General features: G+C 43.8%; 1 protein-coding gene across 1 annotated transcript in view; it reads left to right on the forward strand.

Moving 5' to 3' along the window:
- Positions 1–23573, forward strand: part of ipo11 (importin 11) — a 388461-nt gene that overhangs the window by 110674 nt on the left and 254214 nt on the right. Inside the window, exon 15 of the mRNA XM_056273222.1 lies at positions 1498–1603. Coding sequence (XP_056129197.1) covers positions 1498–1603 — 106 coding nt within the window. The remainder of the gene's footprint in view (positions 1–1497; positions 1604–23573) is intronic.

Below are 23573 nucleotides of genomic sequence, written 5' to 3' on the forward strand. Positions count from 1 at the left end.
AGCTTTAACATGAGTGTTCCTACTTGCCAACTAATATGAACTACGTGTCAAATCACATTCACTGTAGGAAACGGCATGTTAACATCCGCAATTTGAATAGTAAATTTCATCAGCTTTTACCAGAAAGAAATGAGACAGATTTTAAAATGCAGCATGCTTTTTGTAGACATCATTTAAGGTTAGTAGGGAGCCATGCCAAGTGATCTTGAACTTTTTTACAGTCTTCTCTTATAATCTTAAACTATCAAGTGAAGTCACCAGATTCTTTCCAGTCATTTTCTCCCTCTGTTTTTTGTGATTGCAGTTTAAATCTTCAGGAGACAGTTTAATAAAATCAAATGGGGAAAAAGTACTTTTTGTTTGTTTTTGTTTTAATGAGCCAAGAAAGAAACCAATCCGTGATGCAAAAAAAAATGAGGTACAGACAAAACCGCAAGTTCCGAGTCATCTGAACCATTATACCATTACTTTTGCTCTTTTTACCATATTTCATCTTATTCCTCTCTTCCCCATCTCTCTTTCACATTTTCCCCCCTCTCTGCATTTTCCCCTCTACCTTTCATTGTTTTTCTTTCAATTTTGTATTCACTATCATGTCATTAAAAGTCTACCCACTCTGTGCTGTTTTCGCTTCATCTGCTATAGAATCTTTTCTACATTAAGAGCATCTTTCAGTGACATTAAGTTACTACGAAATGTATTGATTCCAGTGTTTCACTCACATCTATCGCCCACAACGGCTTTCTAATTCCAATAAACCCACCAGTTACATAGTCAATCTTACTTTTATGTTCAGCCATTGACAATTTAAAGGCTTTTATGCTTGTAAGGTCACAACCCAAACAGACTCTAAAAAACCCATTGCAGGTCTGCCACCAGCCCGGCAGCAGGTTTTCATATTTAAGGAAAGCACCCAACCTTTTCACCCGGCGTCTGTTCAGAAATTTATAAATAGAAGAGCAGACTCTCTCATCCCTAATAAAGCCAGCAATGAAAGTCTTAACTTTAATTGGGCGGCACGGTGGCCCAGTGGTTAGCGCTGTTGTCTCACAGCAAGAAGGTTCTGGTTTCCGGCCCCAGGCCATCCCAGGTCCTCTCTGTGTGGAGTTTGCATGTTCTCCCCGTGTCTGCGTGGGTTTCCTCTGGGTGCTCCGGTTTCCTCCCACCATCAAAAGGATATGCATGTTAGGGTTAATACTCCTGTCTGGGCCCCTGAGCAAGGCAATGGAAAGAAGAACTGGAGTTGGTCCACGGGCACTGCAGCTGTCCACTGCTCCTATACAATAGGATGAGTTAAATGCAGAAAACAAATTCCTTGTAAGAATACAATTCATTGTAAGAATACAGTGACAAAATAAAGTGACTTTGCTTTCTTCTTTAGTTTATGTTTCGGAGGTTCAATTTCCCCACTTGAGTATAATGAGACTGATGTTGAAGCTCTTTTTGTATCACGTGTGTTGTGGCCAAATGGTAATTATATTGTGGTTCCGTCCACAGTGTACAACGCGGTGGGACTGGCAGCCTATGAGCTGTTTGACAATGTGGATTTTGACCAGTGGTTTAAGAATCAGCTTCTTGGGGAGCTGCAAGTCAGCCATCACAGGTACTTTCTAAACACTTCATGCAAATTTCCCCTGCAAACGAAAGTCTTTGTAATACTATGAATGCAGCCTCAGGAAGCGGGGGAACTCTGATATTCAATGTCTTTTTGTAATGTTTTGTTTTTTTTCTTCATATCAAAATATATTTTCTCAGGTTTGGGGTCATGAAATGCTTTCTAAATGACATGTAATATTATTAGCTAAAAGAGGCACAACATCTCTGCAGAGGAGATCTCATTGCTGCATTGTTCCTGTAATCTAATTTGGTGTACTTGTATTTGGTAACTGTGGATATAATGACCCCTTAGAAAAAGTGATGTTAATATAACTGTCTCTTATCATGAGAGACTGTCACAGTTTTCAGAAAAGGGACCCAAGAGCACAGCTCAGGAGGCAGATGTAAAAGTAAAGAGTCTTTACTTAGAAAACAAAGATACAAAAACATCCAAGCAGGCAAAAGGAAAGGAGGACAGACTTGAGACAAGGTCAAAAATACGATCAGGCTCAAAGCAGTCAGGCAAAGAACAGTGTGCTGGAAAGCTAGGGCACAAAAACAATCTGGTAGAGAGCAAGTGGAAATAGAGTGGTGTATATATACTAGGGGGCTAATGAGGGAATGGCGAACAGGTGAGCAGATGAGTGGGGAAAGCAGGAAGGAAAGTTAGGGGACCTCGGGTGGACAGGTAGAGCAATAGCAAGATCTGAAATGGCGGTAGAATTAGAACATGTTTGCACCACCAATTGGGCTAAAATGAATGAAAGGATGAGTGAGCAGACTTAAACTCAAAACCATGACAAGAGACATTTTACCACACAAATCCAGTCATGTAATTGACACTTAATGCAGTCAAACATTCTACTATAATGGTTGCAGCAACCTGGCAATGCTGTTTACACAATGATTTTTCAGTGTTTGCTCTGGGGTCAGACAACTCCACTCTCATTCACAAGTAATGTCTGCTACATAATACAAGTTATTTCAAAGTAAATCAAGCCCACTGCTATAATATTAAGCCTTTGTCTAACGACCGATAGGAACCAATTAACAGGTGTGTGTTTGCCACGGTTTGTTTGGGCAGTTAGTATTAGCAATCTCTTTCATTCTCAGTCGAATATGTCATTCAACAAGCAAAAGGCAAGGGTGAAAAAACTGACAGCGACTCTGTGAGAAGCTATTACTGAGAGTAAAACTGGCCGTACCAAATTGAAAGCTAGTGATATTACAACAATGAACAAAGAGTTGCAAGATGTGTCTGCTGGAAAGGGGTTAGAGGTGGACTGAGTGATGTGTTAGAATCAAAGATGTATCCCTGCCCACTTCTCATCCTTCATCCTACACACATGCGCATACAGACACCACATCCTGCCAAAGGGTCAGCCACTAAAGGATTGGTGGTGACGTCAGAACACAGATGTCCTGGCAACCAGGTGGCCAAATGGTTACAGCGCATGCCACATAACCGCAACGTCCCTGGTTCAATTCCAGCCGGGGACCTTTGTCGCATGTCATACCCATTTCTCTCTCCCCTTGTTTCCTGTCCTCCACTTCACTGTCTGCTATCCAATAAAGGCAAAAAATGGCAAAAAAACCCCACAGGTATGGTGACGTCACTGTGACTAAACTCTGTCGATACTGCAGGTGTAAGAACTTTAGGGTATTTACATAACCCCGGTTCTCTAAGTGGCATGAGTGAGTGTCTCACTGTAGTAACACCCCTTGTGTGCCCTCAGCAGAAGCCTTTGTTACATTACGCCAGCCAATTGGTTGGCTTTAGTGACGCATATGCCATAGCAAGCCAACTGCCCTCCCCCCATATTGACATACTGTCACTCACTATTCCAAATATTTACCCACCTCTTGTAATTTCACAATGGCTGAAAGGAATGACTTTTTACTTTGCTTTAAAAAAGATAAGTTACATCACAAAGAATAAGCTTGACAAGTGTTGGAGCATTTGGAACATCTTCTGCAACTTCCTGGAAAATCATAACATTGAAGCAGATGGATGGAATGTTGAACTGTATTGAACTGATTGCCATTTAGGGCTGTATCCCCCCTTTTCTTTCTTTCCTTTTCTTTTTTTAACAACAATACCTATTTGAATTTATTCATTATTGTTTGTTCATCATCATCTGTGCTTTATTTCTGTACACATATATACCTTGTTCTGTGTTACTTTTTCTAAAACAAAATAATTCAATAAAGAAATGTCGAAAAACATTTTTTACCCACCTCTTCTTCGCTTCACACCAGCAAGGAGGGTGGTTTGATGAGACACATGCTATTTAGAGAACCAGGGTTATGTAAATAAATTAAAGTTCTCTTTCATTAATTTAATTTCTTGTGTCACTATGGGGTATACTGACTCCCAGATTGCTTTATCAGTCCAGTATAGGAAACGGCCCTGACCTCCGTCTCATTCTCGTGTGAAGCCCTCACCTTCAGTCACCCCCTACACTCAAAACCAAGTGAGCCAATGAGTGTGCTGTAACATCTAGGCTGTAAAACCTAGCAAAAGTAAAAGGTGAAGACCATGTAGCTGCTGCACAAATGTCCTGAATGGAAACACCCCTGAAAAGTGCCCATGATGATGCCAAACCTCTAGTAGAGTGGGCCCGCAACACCGCTGGAGGTTGCAAGTCTCTACTGGAATAAGCAAGTGCAATAGCCCCCACTATCCATTGGAAAAGTTGATATTTTGAAACCAAATTTCCCCTATGAGGTTTTGCCCAGGACACAAAAAGCTGATCAGATTTTCTGAAATTTGTTGCTCTGTCCACATATGCCCACAGAGCCTGGGCAGGACACAGATTATTTAGCCGTTCCTCTTCTTTAGAAGCAAATGGGGGAAGGCTTGAAAGATTTCAGTTCTATTGGTATGCAAGAACCTAGCACTTTAGGGATAAAGACTGGGTTAGGACGAAGACATACATTTAAACCGTCAGGTGCAAAGTGCGTGCAAGCATCATTGACAAAGCATGAATTTCACCCACTCTCTTTGCAGATATTAAGGCAGTCGGCTGTGCAGTCTTTAAAGACACCATTTTCACATCTGCCTGTTCTAGTGATTCAAAAGGTTTCTGTGAGAGAGCTTCTAAGACAGTAGGCAGATCCCACGATGGTGCCATTGATCTCACTGAAGGCAGTTGCCTATGTGCAACCTTTATGAACCGATACAACAGAGGGTGCCGTCCCACTTTGTGACCGTCGAAAACCCACATGGCAAGCCGAAATGGCAGCTAAATACACTTTGATAGTGGAAAAGCTTTGCCTTTTCCAATAAATTCTGCAAGAATGACAATACAATCAATACAGAACACTGAAAGGGAAGGGGATGGTTTTGTTGCGCCTGCACCACTCTTCAAACACTCGCCACTTGCCGTCATAGTGTGACCTGGTGGTCAGGGCTCTGGCGCTTTGGATTATATCAATAACATTCTGAGGAAGCTCCACCACCATCAAATTAGACTCTTCAGGGGCCAAACCCAAAGAGATAGTCTCTCTGGGTAAGGGTGGAATATTTCTCCTCGCGCCCAAGACAGCAGGTCTCTACGGAAGAGCAGCAGGGCTGGTTGACAGCAAAGGAGTTGAATTATGTCCGCTGACCGATGTGTCCCCGTCCAACATGGGGCTATCAAAATTAGATAGGGGCTCCTTGCGAACTCTTGCCAGAGTTGGAGATATTAGCGTGATTGGAGGAAAAGCGTAAAGTTGAGCATGGGGCCACTTGTGTGATAACGCACCCACTCCCAGAGGAGTAGTATGTTCAAGTTCAAGAACTTAATAGTCATTGTGCAATCACAACAAAATTGTAGTTGTGTCAACCTCAAATGGTGCATAAAAGGAATAAATAAGACAAGACAGACAAGAAATATAAAAGATCAATAATAAAAAGTGCAGAATCTAAACAATATAAGTACAAAATATAAGCCATAAAAAGTATGAAATGCCATACAATTAACAATAAAATACAACTAACAAAGTGCAAAAACAGCAGCAAAAATGCAGTAAAGGTGTGCGGTATGACATATGAAGTGGCTTAAAGTGACATGGAAGTAAATATTGCAAGTATTGCACATGCCCAGTGGTGGCAGCACATCAGTCTCATCAGACTGAGGAGATTTCTGAGTTCAATAGTGCCACAGCTTTTGGAAAGAAGTGCTGGTCACTCGTTGCGTGGAGTGTGTCGACCAGATTGTTCGGTATATGGAGCTGTAATCAACAAAGAGCATCCTGACCTAGGTGTTAGGTCTTTCCAGGTGAGAGGGGCTGTGAGAGCCACACAGATGGCGTCCTCAGTTGATCTGTTTGCCCGGTAGGCAAACTGGTGTTGGTCTAGATCAGCTAGGATAGTGTCGATGTGGGTGAGTACCGGTCGTTCAAAACATTTTGAAATGATAGACGAGAGCGATTGGCCGATAGTCACTGGGACAGGTTACCATGTTTCTTTTGGGAATCGGCACAACGGTGCTTGATTTGAGGCATGCGGGCACTGTGCATAAGGATAGAGAGAGGTTGAAGGCATGTGTGTATACCCCTGCTAGCTGGCCAGCACCGCCTGGAGTACATGCCCTTGTACACTATCAGGCCCAGCTGCTTTCTGTGTGTGGATGCTGCGGAGGGTCCGCCGCACCTCATGAGTGTGTAGAACAAGGGTCTGTGGGTTCCCAACAGTTGGACACTGAACGGAGGTTGGTTATGGTCTGTGTCCAACCAAGCAAAGTAGTTAAGTTTCATCACTAGTTTGGCAATGTTGTTGGCTGGTTTATGCTATGTGATGTTTTTCCCTTTGTAATCTGTGATGGACTGGATGCTTTGCCCCATCCTCTGTGGGTTGGAGTTAATGTTGAAGTCCTCCTCTATTTGTAGTTTGTAGTTGTGTTTTGCTTATCTTAAGGTTCGCTCTGGAGACAGTGTAGGCTGTGGTTTCTCCTGATTTAAAAGATATGTCTCTTGCCCTGAGCAACCATTTGACTCGCTGTTCGTCCGTGGTTTCTCATTTGGGTACCCTCGGATCCTTTTGCTAACAGTGATATTGTCCACGTAGTAGTTAATGTCTGACAATACAGATGAAGTGTATACCGCCATGTCTTTTTTGATGGGCAAATACATTCCATTCCGTGTGTTCAAAACCGTCCTGGAGTTGAGAGAAGGCTCCTTCCGGGCAAACTTTAACGGTCCTGCGGGTCAGCTTAGCACTGTTAGCAAGGGCTTTGTTTGCTGGGACAAGAAACAAAGAGAGGTGGCATGTCTGTCCAAGGTGGGGGCGGGGTATAGCCCTGTAAGCATCCTGTATGTTAGACATGATCTAAGGTGGGTTTTCCCCCTGGTTGTGCATTTGACGTGCTCGTAGAACTTGGGAATAACATTTCTGAAGTTCGATTGGTTGAAGTCCCCAGCAATGATGAAAACTCTGTCAGGGTATTTTTTCTGTTGTTTACTGATGGCATCATGAATGTGTCCAAGCGCTCGCATAGCATAAGCCCGTGGTGGTATGTATACTGCCATCTTTAAAAGTTTAAAAGTACTGATCTTTAAACGTTGTTTACAACTTCAGTGAATGTTCACCCTCATTTCCTGGAATAGTGAGATGATAATAGTCAATATTCATTTCAAGAAGCACCAGTAAGAGGAGCACAGAGCTGCTGCGGTGATGGTGGCGTGATTATATCATGATGATGATGATGGTAGCATCAAGATTCTCAATGGCATATGATTGTGTAGAGAGAAAATTATGGGACACTGAGCATTCACTCGATTCACAAAGAGATCTATCTCTACCCGACCGCACCTCTCCCAAATAATTTTTATCACTCCTCTCCACATATGATGGGTTGCCTCATGAGAGCAAATCCGCCCCCAAATTCATAACCCCCGGTGCTTGAATTGCCCTCAGAGAGTGAAAATGGACATAACCCCATACAATTACTGTGTGTTTAGCCTGGTGGACCTGATCCCTCCTGCTTGTTGATATAAGTCACCACTTTGGTGGTATCTGACCAGACTAATACAAAAAAGGAAGGAAGTGTCATAGAACCAGATCCACAGCCATTAGTTCCAGACAGTTTATGTGAACAGCATGTGTGGGATTGCTCCACATGCCATTCACTGACCTGCCTTCGTATGTCCCTCCCATACTGCCAGAGATGTGTCTGTCTGTTGTGACCACTTTCCTGACCGGTATTACTCCCAGTGGGACTCCCTGTATCATAAACCCTGGACTCTTCTAATGACGTAGCACTACAGCGCAAGATGCGGAGGCTCTCAGCTTGGGATGTCTGTGTCATTGTTTATCTAGCCAATGGGAGGCTATCCAATGCTGAATTCATATAAATGGCCCAGTGGGACAACAACCAGAGCAGAAGCCATCAGCCCCAGTAGCCCCCGACACGGTCTGAGTGAGACCAATTCTCCCCAGCAGAAATTACTCAGACACACTGCGAGTGACATCACTCTCTCCATTGTGAGAAGTGCTCCTGACAGGCAAGACACCAGGAAATCGTCTGAGTTGGAGCCATTACACATTTTTCCGCATTTATTCTGAAGCTCCGTCCCTCTATGTGCTCTGCAAGCATCTTTGCATGGGCTGCCATCTCTTGAGGCAAGGCGGCCACTATGAGTCACTCGTCTATGTATCTAGCCACATGTATACCCCTCTCTCTTACTGGGGCTAATGCTGCCTTTGTGCAGTTTACAAAGACTCTCGGGCTGAGTGACAGACTGAAAGGGAGAACCAGATACTTGTAAGAAATCCCTGAAAGGCAAAACGTAGACATTTCCTGTGTGGGGGGTATATGAGAATGTGGAAATATGTGTCTTTCAGGTAAGTCGGCATAAACCAATCTCCTGGGTGCATGAAATGCAGAAGGGACACATGTGTTAACATTACGAATTTGTATTTATTTAGGTGTTTTTTTTTTCTTCGAGGTACTGAGGTCTAAAATAGCCTGGATGCCTATGCCCCCCTTCTTTGGGATTAGGAAGTATCTTGATGAAAATCTGTCCTGGTTCTGACCAGGTGGAACTATTCTTATGGCTCCTTTCTCCATCAGAGAATTGATCTCGGCTTGTAAAATACGAGCTGACTCCCCGTGGGCCTGAGAATAGATCAGGACTTACCAAAGTCCGGACCAAACAGTGAGTCAATCTGGACCCAGCCCATACTTAGTGTTATGAATACAATACATTAAGGAAGTGTAATGTTTTCTATTTTGTGTTGTTGCTGCTGGTGTGTGTGTGTGTGTGTGGGGGGGGGGGCTTGTGGCAGTCGGCTGAGCCTCCCTGGGCAGGCTGAGCTTTAGGGCTTCATTTTCCCTTTTCTTGTCCTCACTTCTTTTTTGCATGGAGGCCGCTGCTGAGCCAAAGTGACCTTGCAGTGACCTTGTGCATCCAGGAGATCTTCTTTCTCCCTAGTGGCTAGGTTGGTGAGATTTAGCCATCTGGCTCTTTCTTGCAGGACCATCAGTCCCATTGCTCTGTCTGTGCTTTGACCACCACTTTATAGAGATATAGGCAGTGGTCAGTAATGATGCAAATCTCTTCCAATTGTTTTGTGCCCAGTTTTGCTGTCATCTCTTCCTCCACCTCTGCCTGGTAGGCCATGGGGGTGAGATGGATTCAGAGCCCGGACAGAGAGAGTGGCCGCTTTGTAGCGCTCGTCCATCAGACTACTGAAAGTGGTCGGTTTTAGAGGGCAGGGAGGACCCCGACACTGACATAGGAATGGTGAAGTGATGATTACAGGCCACAACTGGTTCCACCTGCAACATGTGGTGCAACCTCTGTGCCTCAATCCCCTCATAGTTGAGCATGACGCTACCGGGGATGGGGTGCTTGTCTCTGTATGGCTTGACTCGTCATGTAGAGATCTAGTTCATCCAGGAGTTCTGGGAAGAAGGGAAGGAGTTGTTTTCCCATCTTTTGCACCTTGGGCATCTTTTTACCATTTTAGCAAGATCTGATTGTCTCCACCTATATGGTGGGACATGGGATATTCGGCTGCACAGTGGCAAGTTTACAGACATCCTTCATTTCCATATCCAATTCCACTGTGGATGAGGCTTTCCCGTCCTATTCCTTGTTCGCTGCCGTGGGTGAGGGCTTTGCAGCCTGACCAGATGGTGCTAGGAAGAAGGCATCATCTCAGATGATAAGCAGCTCCAAAGTCCCCACTGACTCGCTGTCTGCCTTCTTATCTTCCCCAAGCAGTTTTGGTATATCCACTGTGAGGCAGTCCACCATTGGCTCTTGTAGAAGGGGGAGAGGAGCGCCCAGTTGGTTTCCCTATCTGGCTTTTGCAGCAATGGATTGCTCCAGGAAGGCGGCGAGGTCAGACTGTACTTGCGGCATTGCCGTAACTCCTAAAAGGGATGACACCCCCATCCCCCAACAAATTAGCCTGACATGCTAGCCGACGATGAAGCAGCTTGAGGGAGAACTAGACACAGTGGATACACTCTCAAGGTGAGGCTAGGGCTCCCTGAGCATGTTGTAGTCCCAGACAGGATGCATATGCTGGGTGAGAATCCCATTGTGATATTTTAAAACTCAACGGACAGGGTCATGACTGCAGCCTATCCTCCGTAGTAGGGACCGCTAGTATTAGCAGTGTAGCCATGGTTAGCTAACTGAAGATTTGCTGGCAAACAAGCTTGTTGTTAGCTGAGTTGTGGCTGTGTACAGATAGCTCTATACATACCCACTTGCCTGTGAAGCTGGAAGTGGAGCATGATACAAAGCGTAGTATTGTTACTGCTCAGCTAGTGAGTTTGGTGGAAAATATTGCTGCTATGGGTAAACAGTGATGTTGTTCTGTGTAGCTGGTGATAGCGCTAACCCTTTTAAGTAACGTTACTCTGGGGAGCTAATGGCATTAAGTATGGCTCCCTAGCAGGTGGAGAGTATCGCTGCTCTTGGTTTGGCTAGTGAGGAGTATTGCTGCTCTAACTGCTAGTTGGATGTAGACAACTACAGTTGTTTCTAGCTGGCTGCTGTGCTCGTGCTGCGGCTTAGTCACACTGAAGTGCAAGTTCATTCATTCAGTCATTCATTCATTCATTCATTCATTCATTCATTCATTCATCAGCCGCTTTTCCGGGGTCGAGTCGCGGTGGCAGCAAACTAAGTAGGGCACTCCAATGTCCCTCTCCCCAGCAATGCCCTCCAGCTCCTCCTGGGGGATCCCAAGGCGTTCCCAGGCCAGATTGGACATGTAGTCGCTCCAGCAAGTTCTGGGTCTACCCCGGGGTCTCCTCCCAGTTGGCTGTGCCTGGTAAACCTCCGAAGGAAGGTGCCCAGGTAGCATCCTAGAAAAGTGCAAGTTGCCCTACAAAATAAACAATGACCCAGAGCCAAGTGTTCAGCGACCGAGTTGGATGCTCGTATCTTTGAACAGTTTAGCTGAACTCCGGAGTGGCTGTTTCATTGTAGGCGTTAGCCTCTGTGAAATGAGAAGAAGTTTTTGATTAGTGAGTGATGGTATGTCAGCCCTTTATATAAGGGGGAGGGCTGGTGGCCTCCTATCGCAAACGTGTCACCAAAGCAAGCCAGTTGGCTGCTGTAATGTAATAAAAGCAGCCCTGTGATGGCCTGGCAGCCTATCCAGGATGTCTCCCCACCTGCTGCCCATTGACTGCTGAGATAGGCTCCAGCATCTCCACGACCCTGAGAGCAGGATAAGCAGTTTGGATAATGGATGGATTAATGTAATAAAAGCTTTTGTTCAGGATACGCAAGGGGCGTTAACCATAGTTAGACATGAAATGAATGCTATGAAAGAGAACCTCTTCTGTTTGTAGTCTTTATTTTCTGTTCTTCCCTGTGGGTCTATGAAGAGGAGATCGTTTGAAGGGAATTGCCTGTGTCAGATAACCCCTTAATTGACTTAAGGAACGATGTACTTGGATTGCCTGCAGAATAACATATATTTTTATTTCACTGCAAACTAAAATATACTGCATCATTTCAATGAAAGACATCAGTTCTGGATGAAATCTCAACATTTCTCTGCCAACACAATATCTGCATTTTCTATGTTGAATCAGCCAACATTGTATGGCTACTGGTTAAACTCTCATCGACACAGTCTTGAATGCGTCCATGTCCAAATACTTTAGTTCACAGACACGGCAAACATACAAAAATAAATAAATAAATAAATAAAATCACTCCACCAATCGGAGAGATGGCATGATCTAACCAGTTTAGTCGTTAAGGTGCAGAAATCCTCTAAAAATCCAAATCAGACTAACTTCAAGGGGCTTCATTTTGATGAAGAGCTGACCTCAAGACTTTAGCAAAGATGTATAAGCGGAACATATCAATATATAAGCAGAGCATATTAAAAGAAGGACAGGAAGTGCAAGTGCATTCCTACTAGGCATCACAATTTTTGTCATCGCTAGACTAATAGCAGATGGTTGCACAGTTGTTGGTATTTAAATAAAGCAAAAAAACAAAACAAAAAACAAACCCTTCACTAGTTGGACATCATGTCTGTCTGTACACACCATAGAGGCTAAAACCATTGTGGTGCGTCATATTCTCCACAAATGTATTACCCATTAAAATGGCCATTTGTATGTATAAATCGACTAAATTTGGTTTCTGCAGCAAGTATACCCCAGCAAGGGATGTTCAGCAAGAAAATCCCTATTTTTATTTACCTCCACACAATTTGGGCTATTGGCATTCTTTTTTTTTTTTACATTAACAAAGTTTTACTTTCTTTTTCAATTTGAGCTAACTCACTTCAAAAACAACACACTTAAACAACACAAAAGGAAAAGAAGGGACAGGAATACATTCAGAGATGCATGTGCGCACACATACAAACACAAACAAAGCATACACATACTGTAGTAGCATACACACATACACTACCGTTCAAAAGTTTGGGATCACCCAAACAATTTTGTGTTTTCCATGAAAAGTCACACTTATTCACCACCATATGTTGTGAAATGAATAGAAAATAGAGTCAAGACATTGACAAGGTTAGAAATAATGATTTGTATTTGAAATAAGATTTTTTTTACATCAAACTTTGCTTTCGTCAAAGAATCCTCCATTTGCAGCAATTACAGCATTGCAGACCTTTGGCATTCTAGCTGTTAATTTGTTGAGGTAATCTGGAGAAATTGCACCCCACGCTTCCAGAAGCAGCTCCCACAAGTTGGATTGGTTGGATGGGCACTTCTTGCGTACCATACGGTCAAGCTGCTCCCACAACAGCTCAATGGGGTTCAGATCTGGTGACTGCGCTGGCCACTCCATTACCGATAGAATACCAGCTGCCTGCTTCTGCTCTAAATAGTTCTTGCACAATTTGGAGGTGTGTTTAGGGTCATTGTCCTGTTGTAGGATGAAATTGGCTCCAATCAAGCGCTGTCCAATGGGTATAGCATGGCGTTGCAAAATGGAGTGATAGCCTTCCTTATTCAGAATCCCTTTTATCCTGTACAAATCTCCCACCTTACCAGCACCAAAGCAACCCCAGACCATCACATTACCTCCACCATGCTTAACAGATGGCGTCAGGCATTCTTCCAGCATCTTTTCATTTGTTCTGCGTCTCACAAACGTTCTTCTTTGTGATCCAAACACCTCAAACTTGGATTCATCCGTCCACAACACTTTTTTCCAGTCTTCCTCTGTCCAATGTCTGTGTTCTTTTGCCCATCTTAATCTTTTTCTTTTATTGGTCAGTCTCAGATATGGCTTTTTCTTTGCCACTCTGCCCTGAAGCCCAGAATCCCGCAGCCGCCTCTTCATTGTAGATGTTGACACTGGTGTTTTGCGGGTACTATTTAATGAAGATGCCAGTTGGGGACCTGTGAGGCGTCTGTTTCTCAAACTAGAGACTCTAATGTACTTATCTTCTTGCTCAGTTGTGCAACGCGGCCTCCCACTTCTTTTTCTACTCTGGTTAGAGCCTGTTTGTGCTGTCCTCTGAAGGGAGTAGTACACACCGGTGTAGGAAATCTTCAATTTCTTAGCAATTTCTCGCATGGAATAGCCTTCATTTCTAAGAACAAGAATAGACTGTCGAGTTTCAGATAAAAGTTCTCTTTTTCTGGCCATTTTGAGCGTTTAATTGACCCCACAAATGTGATGCTCCAGAAACTCAATCTGCTCAAAGGAAGGTCAGTTTTGTAGCTTCTGTAACGAGCTAAACTGTTTTCAGATGTGTGAACATGATTGCACAAGGGTTTTCTAATCATCAATTAGCCTTCTGAGCCAATGAGCAAACACATTGTACCATTAGAACACTGGAGTGATAGTTGCTTGAAATGGGCCTCTATACACCTATGTAGATATTGCACCAAAAACCAGACATTTGCAGCTAGAATAGTCATTTACCACATTAGCAATGTATAGAGTGTATTTCTTTAAAGTTAAGACTAGTTTAAAGTTATCTTCATTGAAAAGTACAGTGCTTTTCCTTCAAAAATATGGACATTTCAATGTGATCCCAAACTTTTGAACGGTAGTGTACCCTTTGAAACCCCCTTGGTAATAAATATTAAAAAATAAAATAAGAGAAAGAAAGGAAAATGAAGCAAACATGATGAAACAAATGAAAATGAAACAAACATGATGACACAAATGAAAATGAAACAAAGTGAAAGTAGAACCCACAAAGAATTGAGAATAATAAGTTCTCTGTGGTAGTTTTTAGAGGCTCATGGATAATAATCATCCTATTGTTGTGTGCAAGAACTATTTGAAATGATTTTTGTATTTGTATTTTTAAGCCCCCCCCCCCCCCCAAAAAAAAATCCAAGGCCAAGGTTACTTATATACAAGTAAAAGTGTTAAACTTTTGAATTTTTTTTTCCCTGAGCTGTCAAATGGTAATAATGCCCCCCCAGTCTTGTGAAGGGGCTCGCACAATGGAAGTATTAGATTCTGTGTGGATGTGAGAGTGCGGACATCTTTGAATCTCTCTCATGGAGTGGCATTTCTCCCATCCATAACAATCTCAGGCTGTGTGCTCTTGCATGCACGCATGTGTTTGTGCATGCGTGCAAGGCTGTGTGTACTTGTCATCACATGTTTGTGATGCCTTCATAAAGCACATTTGGTCACGTACTTCTGACCACAGAGCCACACATCTCAACTCCCACCCCGATGCATGAATCACAAGCAACCAAGCCAAATGCACCCTGTCTTCTCCAGAAACGCTGAGTATCTCATTACTGACTTAAAGCATGGTTTGTGGTGAAGAGTTAGGTTGTTTGGACATAGCCTTCCTTCTTCCCTTTGAGTTTGTGGTTGTTTCGATCCATCTTGCAAGGCTTTACCTCAGAATGTGGTAGCGTGTCTAGGCTGAAGCCCAGGTTGTTTGAGCGCAAATCTCTCTGTGGATTGTTTTTCCATGCTTTCTCTACATGGTATTGAGAATTTAGGTTTTGTCTGGAGAAATGTAGGCCTAATTCATTTGGCTAGAGCCATGCTATTCCATCACCCCAGTTTTCTACAGCACGCACCCGCATACAACCCAAGGGGTGTGCGTGCACACATGCGCTGGAGGATCAAGAAAGGGGTTATAAAAAGAAAGTCAGTCTGTACATACAATTGTTTTTTGTTTGTCAGAGCTATAAGGCTGGAACCCAAAAGTTTTATTACAAACCTTTTACGTTTTATATTTATTTGTTTGTTTGTGAGCTCAGTTAGCAGACTTTTTTTGTCCCTCTTCACCAAATTCACTTTTAAAATTTCAGCTCTTTCCCTAATGTAGTATACTAGCCTGGTTTAGCATTTTTAGTTAAGAGGAAGTTGGAAGTCAAGTTTCTTTTGAAGCAGAGTAAAAATACCTTAATCTGTATGTCACCCAGACACAGACTGGAGCTGTTTCATTGGCTTAGCTCTGTGGATGCTGAATGTGGATTCCAGCGGTAAGGGAATAAACATAGGTGGATAAGTAGAAACAGTAGCTCTACGAACAATGTCTATGGCTTGTGTCAGAAAGTGTCTTTGCTCTCTTGTCTACAGTCTTCTTTTTTTGCGGGAGTACTCGAGTATCTCATACTCTGCTCTGATTCTGATTCTTTGGGAGAGAATGTTCCTAATAGTCACCAGTCCAACGATGACAGCAAATGTAAAATCTGGTAATGATAATGGTAGCTTTGTTTCTCTCTCCCTGTCTGTCTGCCCCCTTGAATATCAGTCTTGCCTCACCTGGGCAGATTGTCAGGGCTCTCTAGAACAATGGATCAGTTAGTTGAGACACATTTGCTTCATGTGCCATCTGCTAGGGACCCCACAGACTGTCACAGGAGGTACAAGAACTTCCCGTCTGGCAGCATCTGCCAGTAGAAGCATTTGAAGCTGATTGCTTGGCTCTTACTTCCAGCCAGTACACATTTCCAGGCACCTCCAGAGTCGGCCCACTCACGCCACACTGCCTGCCCTGCTAGGCCCTCTGAGAAATTACTGATGTTTGTTTAAAGGGGGTGACGTGATTAAGAAAGCTGGGTGTCTTTGAATAAGGCCAACACATTGGGAGATGGTGCTCAACATAAAGGCCCACCTATCCTTTGCTTGTGGGAAAGAAAAGACTACAGATGACAAGATCACAGAATGGGTAAAAAGAGGATCATGAATTTTATGTATGTGTGGGGGGGGCGGGAGTTGGGGAGGCTAAATGTGCAAAACTGCTCTTAAAATTAACCTTAAGCAAACAGATTGGACTTTATGTATGCCCAATAATCCAGGTAAGAAAGAAAGTTGAATCAGTTCATCTGGATACAATGTTTATTGAGAGAGAAACGTTTCATCACTCATCTAAGTGACCTCTTCAGTCTCAACTGACTGCAGGTATCCCCCACCCCTTATAAACAATACAGTGGCATAATGATTGAAAACGATCGGTTTCATATGCAAATTGTCGTGAGCATTAACTAGAGTTTCAGTGGTAATGTGTACTATTCACAGAGGATTGGGTAATAGTTGCAATCACAGCATTGTAAGATGGTGACAGATGTACTCTTAGCCCCCCCGGTCAAACCAGTGTTCCTCCCTATCAAGGATGTGCACATCCTCATCCTTGAATGAGTGGCCACTGGCCTGTGGATGGGTGTAGACTGTGGAGTCCTGGCTTGACGTATGAGCTGTTCTATGTTGTGCCATCCTCTTGGCCAGCGTCTGCTCATTTTCCCCGATGTATAAGTCACAGCAATCCTCCTGGCACTTAACAGCATATACTATATTGCTCTGTTTGTGCCAGGGGACTAGATCCTTGGGGTGGACCAATTTCTGGCGCAGCGTGTTTTGGGGTTTGAAAGCAACTGAGATGTGGTGTTTGGAAAATACGCATCTCAACTTTTCCGACACTGCCGCCACATATGGAATCACCACTGGTTTACATTTAGGCAGCTGTTGTCCTTCTCCTCCCTTCGATTGGCTGGTGCACTGTTTGGGTGTTTTCCTGGGTTTGACAAACGTCCAGTTTGGATAACCACGCTTAACACTAGAATGACCAGGATTTCCCTCCTATCTAAAATGACCACGGGTGGTCAAAATGACGGCCGGTTTTTAAACTCTACATTCTGTCAAGATAAATGCCCAATTGAGATATTAATGCATTGTATATGTTAGTATGACTGTTAGGAAACGCCTGACACCAAAATTAACATTTTAACAACTGTAATACTATTTTTAAACAATTTAAACTTCAGAGAGACATGGTCGAAGCTGAATAGCAAAATTGAAAAGGTGAAAATATTACCTGAAAAACAAAACGGAAAACACTTATTTTTTAGTTGATTGATGCTTGCGTGTGCATACTGTCTCTGTTTTGAAAGGCTTCTGGTGTCAAGGTGCTGCTGGTTCATGCTTGATACTCTTTTGTACTGTTCCGTGACATTTCACTGTATCCTTCATACATATACTTGATTTGAAGAGGAGCCCTGTGAATGATAGCCTTTCTGTCTAGTAGTTAGCAGTTTAAATATTAATAACCATATCAGTCAGAGAGACTTGTCATGTGTGACTGACACCTCTGGTTGAGCCTCAGGCTTCCATTAGCTCTCTTGCCCTAAGAGGGTTGTCACTCATGGGCATGTGGCCCACACTAAGACTAAATGTATGCACAGGCAAATGCTCACACTTTGCTCAATGACTCACAGACTTTTGTGCATGCAGGTGTGTACAGCTGGTGCATGTGCAACCCACACAGACATCCAAGTCAAGTCAAGTCAATTTTGTTTGTATAGCTCAATATCACAAATTTGCCTCAGGGAGCTTTACAGCAATACAATAGCATTATCCTTGCATCAGATAAGGGACAACTCCCTACAAAAACCCCTTTAACAAGGAGAAAAAATAGGAAGAAACCTCAGGGAGAGCAACAGAGGAGGGATCCTTCCCCAAAGATAGACAGACGTGCAATGGATGTTGTATGCACAGAATAGAACAATATCTTACTTTTCCTGTCTCCGTCTTCTGACTACCTTCGCCGGAAGATACAGGGGAATCGAATTTATTTCGGATCCAGGGCCGAAGTTCACTGGCGCTGTCCGTCACTGCCTGGTGCTAGCTAGCTAAAGTCCGGAGTACAACCCAACACAGTTCAATAGTCCACTTCGTCTGAAAATGGCGAGGACACCGTCTTCTCTCTTTGGAAACACATTTAATCCTTCTTCACAGCTGCACAAAACGTTGACATAGGTCCAATATATCACAGTTTTTAGTAATAATATTTCCTTTCACTTGCGCGGAGCTCCCACTACCGTTCGCGCCACACAACAACAACAACTTCCTCATTCCCCCCTCCCTACCAACCAATCAGAGTCCGACCCATGATCTTGCTCTTAAAGCGGTAAACCCTTATTTACCAACAAATATATACAAAATACAACATTGAAAGAGGATAACAGAGTTATAATGGAATATAAGCTGTATAAAGAATATGATGAGGAGAACGCCAAGCAGTGTCTAGCTGCCACCAGAACAGCCTAGGATATGAGCCACGTGATCACCATCATCTTGTAGACCTGGTAGGAGGGCAGACTACACGTATGCAGATGAGACTAACATCACACCATTCACATGAGCCATCACACGGGATAAGAGCCAAGCAAAGACATTATTCACATATCAGAGGGAGAGAAGGATACAACATTGAAACAGGATAACAAAATTATATGAATTTGTAAGATATATAAATAATGTGATGAAAAGGATGCTAATTAGCGTCCAGGTGGCAACCACCATCACCACAGAGACCTGACAGGAGGACAGCCTACACGTGCACACAGGGGAGAATCACATCACACCATTCACATACACGGGAGAAGAGACAGGAAAATAAATCATTCAGACAGAGAGAAAAAACACGTGAGAAAAGAGAACAGTTACATAATCAATCGTCTATATTCTATAATCTCATCAGTAGAACAGTGCTAGGTACATTCATGTACAGAAACTGATCTGTCATGCAGTACAGGTTGTTAAGTACTCAATTTAAAGGTCACTAATCATAGGTTAAGGCACAAAAAAAAAGAGTTTTAAGTCAGATTTAAAGGATTCAACAGACTCTGATTGTCTGACAGCAGTAGGCAGGTTATTCCATAAGAATGGGACCTTATAGGCCCTGCCACCTGCTGAATTCTTTTGAACTGTTCGTTACACACAGGAGCCCTGTATTTTGAGTGCAGAGAGCTTGAGATGGAATAGATGGTTTAAGGAGATCAGACAGGTAGGATGGGGCAAGCCCATTTAGGATTTTAGAAGTCAGCAGAAGCACCTTGAAGTCTGATCTAACATGGATAGGAAGCCAACGAAGGGAGGCAAGAATTGGTGTAATATGGTCAAATTTTCGAGTTTTAATTAGGATTCTATCTGCAGCATTTCGAACCATCCAAAAACTTTTCGTAGTAGCATGTGGCAGACCTAAAAACAGAACATTGCAGTAATCAAGTCTGGATGAAACAAATGCATGTATTGAGTCGCTGCGTCAGACATGGACCGGAAAGACCAAATTTTAGCTGTGTTACGTAAGTGAAGAAAGGCAGTCTTGGTGATTTCTTTTAATGTGATTATCAAAAGAAAGGCTAGGATGAAATGTAACACCAAGATTTTTGGCTGCCACACTTTGTGAAACTAGAGTTGTCAAGCAGTACTGTTAAGTGATCAAATCGGTGTTAATGTCTAGCAGGGCCAATGACCAGCATCTCAGTTTTATCCGAATTTAAAAGCAGGAAATTTACAGACATCCAATTTTTCCCAGCAGCCAAGTAGGCCTCTAAATTAGACATTTGAATATATCGTGCATAGCAAAGGAAATTATTGCATGTAATTTGGCCAAGAGGGGGAAATATAAAAAGAGAAAAGTCGAGGACCAAGAACCGAGCCCCGAGGTACGCCATATTTAACATAAGAAAATTTGAATGTATTATTATTATAGGAGACACACTGTGTTCTTCCAGATAAGTAGGACTTAAGCCAATAGACCTAGGCCAAAGACACCAAAATTACAATTTATTCTTTCTAATGGTATACGTACATTGACCAGTGGCTTCAAGGGCTGCACTGAGGCCCAGTAATAGAAGCACAGAGATGGAATCAGTCCATAGCAAGTAGAAGATCCTGTTCCACTCTGGTTAGAGCAGTTTCAGTAGAGTGACAGGCCCTGAAAGCTCATTGAAAAGGTTCATATATATAATTTTCCTCTAAATGGGTTGAAAGTTGTTGATACACAACTCTCTCTAGTATCTTAGAAAAGAATGGAAGATTAGAGACTGATTGATAGTTATTAAGAGACCCTAGATCGAGCTGCGGTTTCTTAAGTATAGGTTTGACCACAGCTGTCTTAAAACTGCTGGGAACAATGTCAGTAGTAAGTGGTAAATTAACAATGTAGTGTTGTAGGGCCCAGAAAAGGCCAGAGGTCTGTCTTTAAAAGGTTTAGCTGGTAAGCGGTCAAGTAGGTAAATAGTTGGTTCAGAAGCTGACGCAAGCTTAGTGAAAGTATGAAGAGAGAGAGTCTCAAAAACTGTAATAATAGGGTTATCAGGGACTCCTTGTGTTGATATGAGGTAAGGCAGGATCTGCAGGGATAGCTGGAGTTGAAGAACTAATTTTGTTTATGATCTCATCAATCTTATTGCAGAAAAAGTCTAGAAACTCGTGGGCTGTGAATGGTGAGCAGCTAATAGTCAGCTGTTTTTTTTAAATAAATTTAGTCTCAGAGAAATTTGGGACTATGTTTATTAATATTGATTATGGGAGAGTGATACGCTGCTTTCACAGCAGATAAAGCACACTTGTATTTCAATAAACACCCATGCCAAGATTCGTAAAAAACTTCCAATTTTGATTTTCACCATTTATGTTCCAGCAGACCTGCTTAAAAGACAAGCCTCATCGTTAAACCAGGGTGTGGGCTTCTTTAGTCCCCTAGCTCTGGGAGTGAGAGGTGCAACTGAATCGAGGAGATTAGAGAGCCACATTTAAGTCTTTAGTGAGATTTTCAACAGAGTCTGTCTCTACAGTGAAAAGAGCCAAGACTTCAGGCAGTTTCTGGCCAAATTCAGCTACAGTGGATGGACCAATGTGGCGAGTGTCAATTAAATCTGTGCCGACATTAACAGGACAGGCCAATGGTGTTTTAAATTTAGTGGGAAAATGATCTTACACAGCGGATGCGGAGAGCAAGACAGTCAGATCAGAAATAGCTATCCCTTTAGATAAAACCAAATCAAGGGTGTTACCATTGCAATGACTCAACCCTTGAACAAACTGAGCGAACCAAAAAGTATCAGCAAGCACCAGAAAAGCTTTACTTAGAGGATCAGCAGCCTTATTCAGATGAATATTAAAATTGCCAAGAATTAGAATCTCATCAGAATGAGTAACATGACCTGAGATAAATTCTCCAAATTCTTCAAGAAATTGTGAGTGAGGGCCAGGACGCTGATAGAGTATCACAATGTGGACCTAGCAAAGTCTGTTTGTTGCTGAGGGAGATGGACTTGAAAATAGTTATATGTATTAAGGTGACTCTGTTATGGTTTGTAGAACGAACCCAATAGCGACAACACAAGACAAAGTAAAGCACCAACCTGGCAGGACTCGTAGAGGAGAGCCGGCCGGGCCTGGACAGAAGGGGAAGGCGCTTCAGGCGGAACTTGAGAATAGCTTCTTAAAAATGGGAAAACGTAAACTGCCCCCTTAATCCGAAAAGGAAAAAACGTAAACTGCTCCTTTAAAGTCCGAAAGGGAAAAAACGTAAACTGCTCCTTTAAAGTCCGAAAGGGAAAAAAAACGTAAACTGCTCCTTTAAAGTCCGAAAGGGAAAAAACACAAACTGCTCCTTTAAAGTCCGAAAGGGGAAAAAACACAAACTGCTCCTTTAAGGTAGAAGTCCAACCGAGTAATAAGATCCACAGTGAGAGAGGAGAAATTAGAATATCAAAAACTTGATCTCAACTAGAAAATCACGATGGAAAAAATCCAATGGGGAAAACACAAAGAGAGTTCTTCTCCGAACAAGCTCTCAAGGAGAACTGACACAAGGGAATAGTCAAACAAGCAAAAACACGGAGAATACTACAATCTGTACTCCACCGGGAGACACAGAAATGTCACAAAACTCGAGACGAAGAATTTACTCACGGGACTGTTCAGGACGAACTCGCGACGAGTTCTGGAAAGCAAACAAACTTATACTAGAGTGGTTAACGAGTAGATAGGCTGCAGGTGTTTCAGACGCGCCCTTCCCCCGCTCTCATTGCTGGTTGCCAGGTTGGTCAACAGACCGAGCCCTAACAGTACCCCCCCCTCTACGGGAGCCACCAGGCGACCTGCCAGGCTTGTCAGGGTGACGGCGATAGAACTCAGCGAGCAGACCAGGGTCCATGATGAGCTGGTGGGATACCCAGCTTCGTTCCTCCACCCCATAGCCCTCCCAGTCAACCAAATACTGGAACCCCCGTCCCCTGCGTCGGACGTCCATCAGCCGACGGACCTTCCACTGTGGATGCCCATCCACAATCTCAGGGGGAGGCGGAGCTGGGGCCGGAGGCATAAGGGGGCTCTCGGAGACAGGCTTTACTCGGGACACATGAAAAACCGGATGGGTCTTCATGGAGGCCGGGAGCTTAAGACGCACAACTGCAGGACTGGGTACTTCCTGGATCTCGAAGGGTCCAACGAACCGGAGATTCAGCTTCTTGGCAGAGGACTGAAGGGGGAGATCCTTGGTGGACAGCCAGACTCTCTGTCCGGGTTGGTAAGCTGGTGCTGTGGATCGGCGACGGTTAGCTCCTCGTCTGGCACGTTCCGTAGCACGGAGCAGCGCAGCCCTGGTGATCTCCCAGACACGACGACAGCGGTCCAGATGAGTCTGCACGGAGGGAACCTCCACTTCGGACTCCTGTGCAGAGAAGACGGGCGGCTGGTAACCCAGGGATGCCTCAAAGGGCGAGAGGCCGATGGCGGAGCTGACCAAGGAGTTGACCGCATACTCGACCCAGGGGAGAAACTGACTCCAGGAGGTTGGCTTCTTGGCAGCGACGCAACGGAGAGCAGATTCCACACTCTGGTTCATCCTCTCAGTCTGTCCGTTAGTCTGCGGATGATATCCCGACGAAAGGCTGACCGAGGCGCCCAACCCCTTGCAGAAAGCACGCCACACACGGGAAACAAACTGGGGCCCTCTGTCTGACAAAATGTCCTTGGGAAGTCCATGCAAACGGAAGACGTGGCTCATCAGGAGGTCAGCGGTTTCTGAAGCAGAAGGAAGCTTAGGCAAAGCCACCAGGTGAACACCCTTGCTGAAGCGATCCACCACCGTCAGGATCACTGTGTTGCCCTGAGACGGAGGAAGTCCAGAGACAAAATCCAACGCCACATGGGACCAGGGCCGACTGGGAATAGGAAGGGGCTGCAGCAGACCAGCCGGTGCCTGGTGAGAGGCCTTGCTGCGGGCACAGATGGTGCAGGCCATGACGAACTCCTTGACGTCC

The sequence above is a fragment of the Lampris incognitus genome, chromosome 1 (genome assembly GCF_029633865.1).
Source record: "Lampris incognitus isolate fLamInc1 chromosome 1, fLamInc1.hap2, whole genome shotgun sequence".
In the NCBI taxonomy this organism is placed as follows: Eukaryota; Metazoa; Chordata; class Actinopteri; order Lampriformes; family Lampridae; genus Lampris; species Lampris incognitus.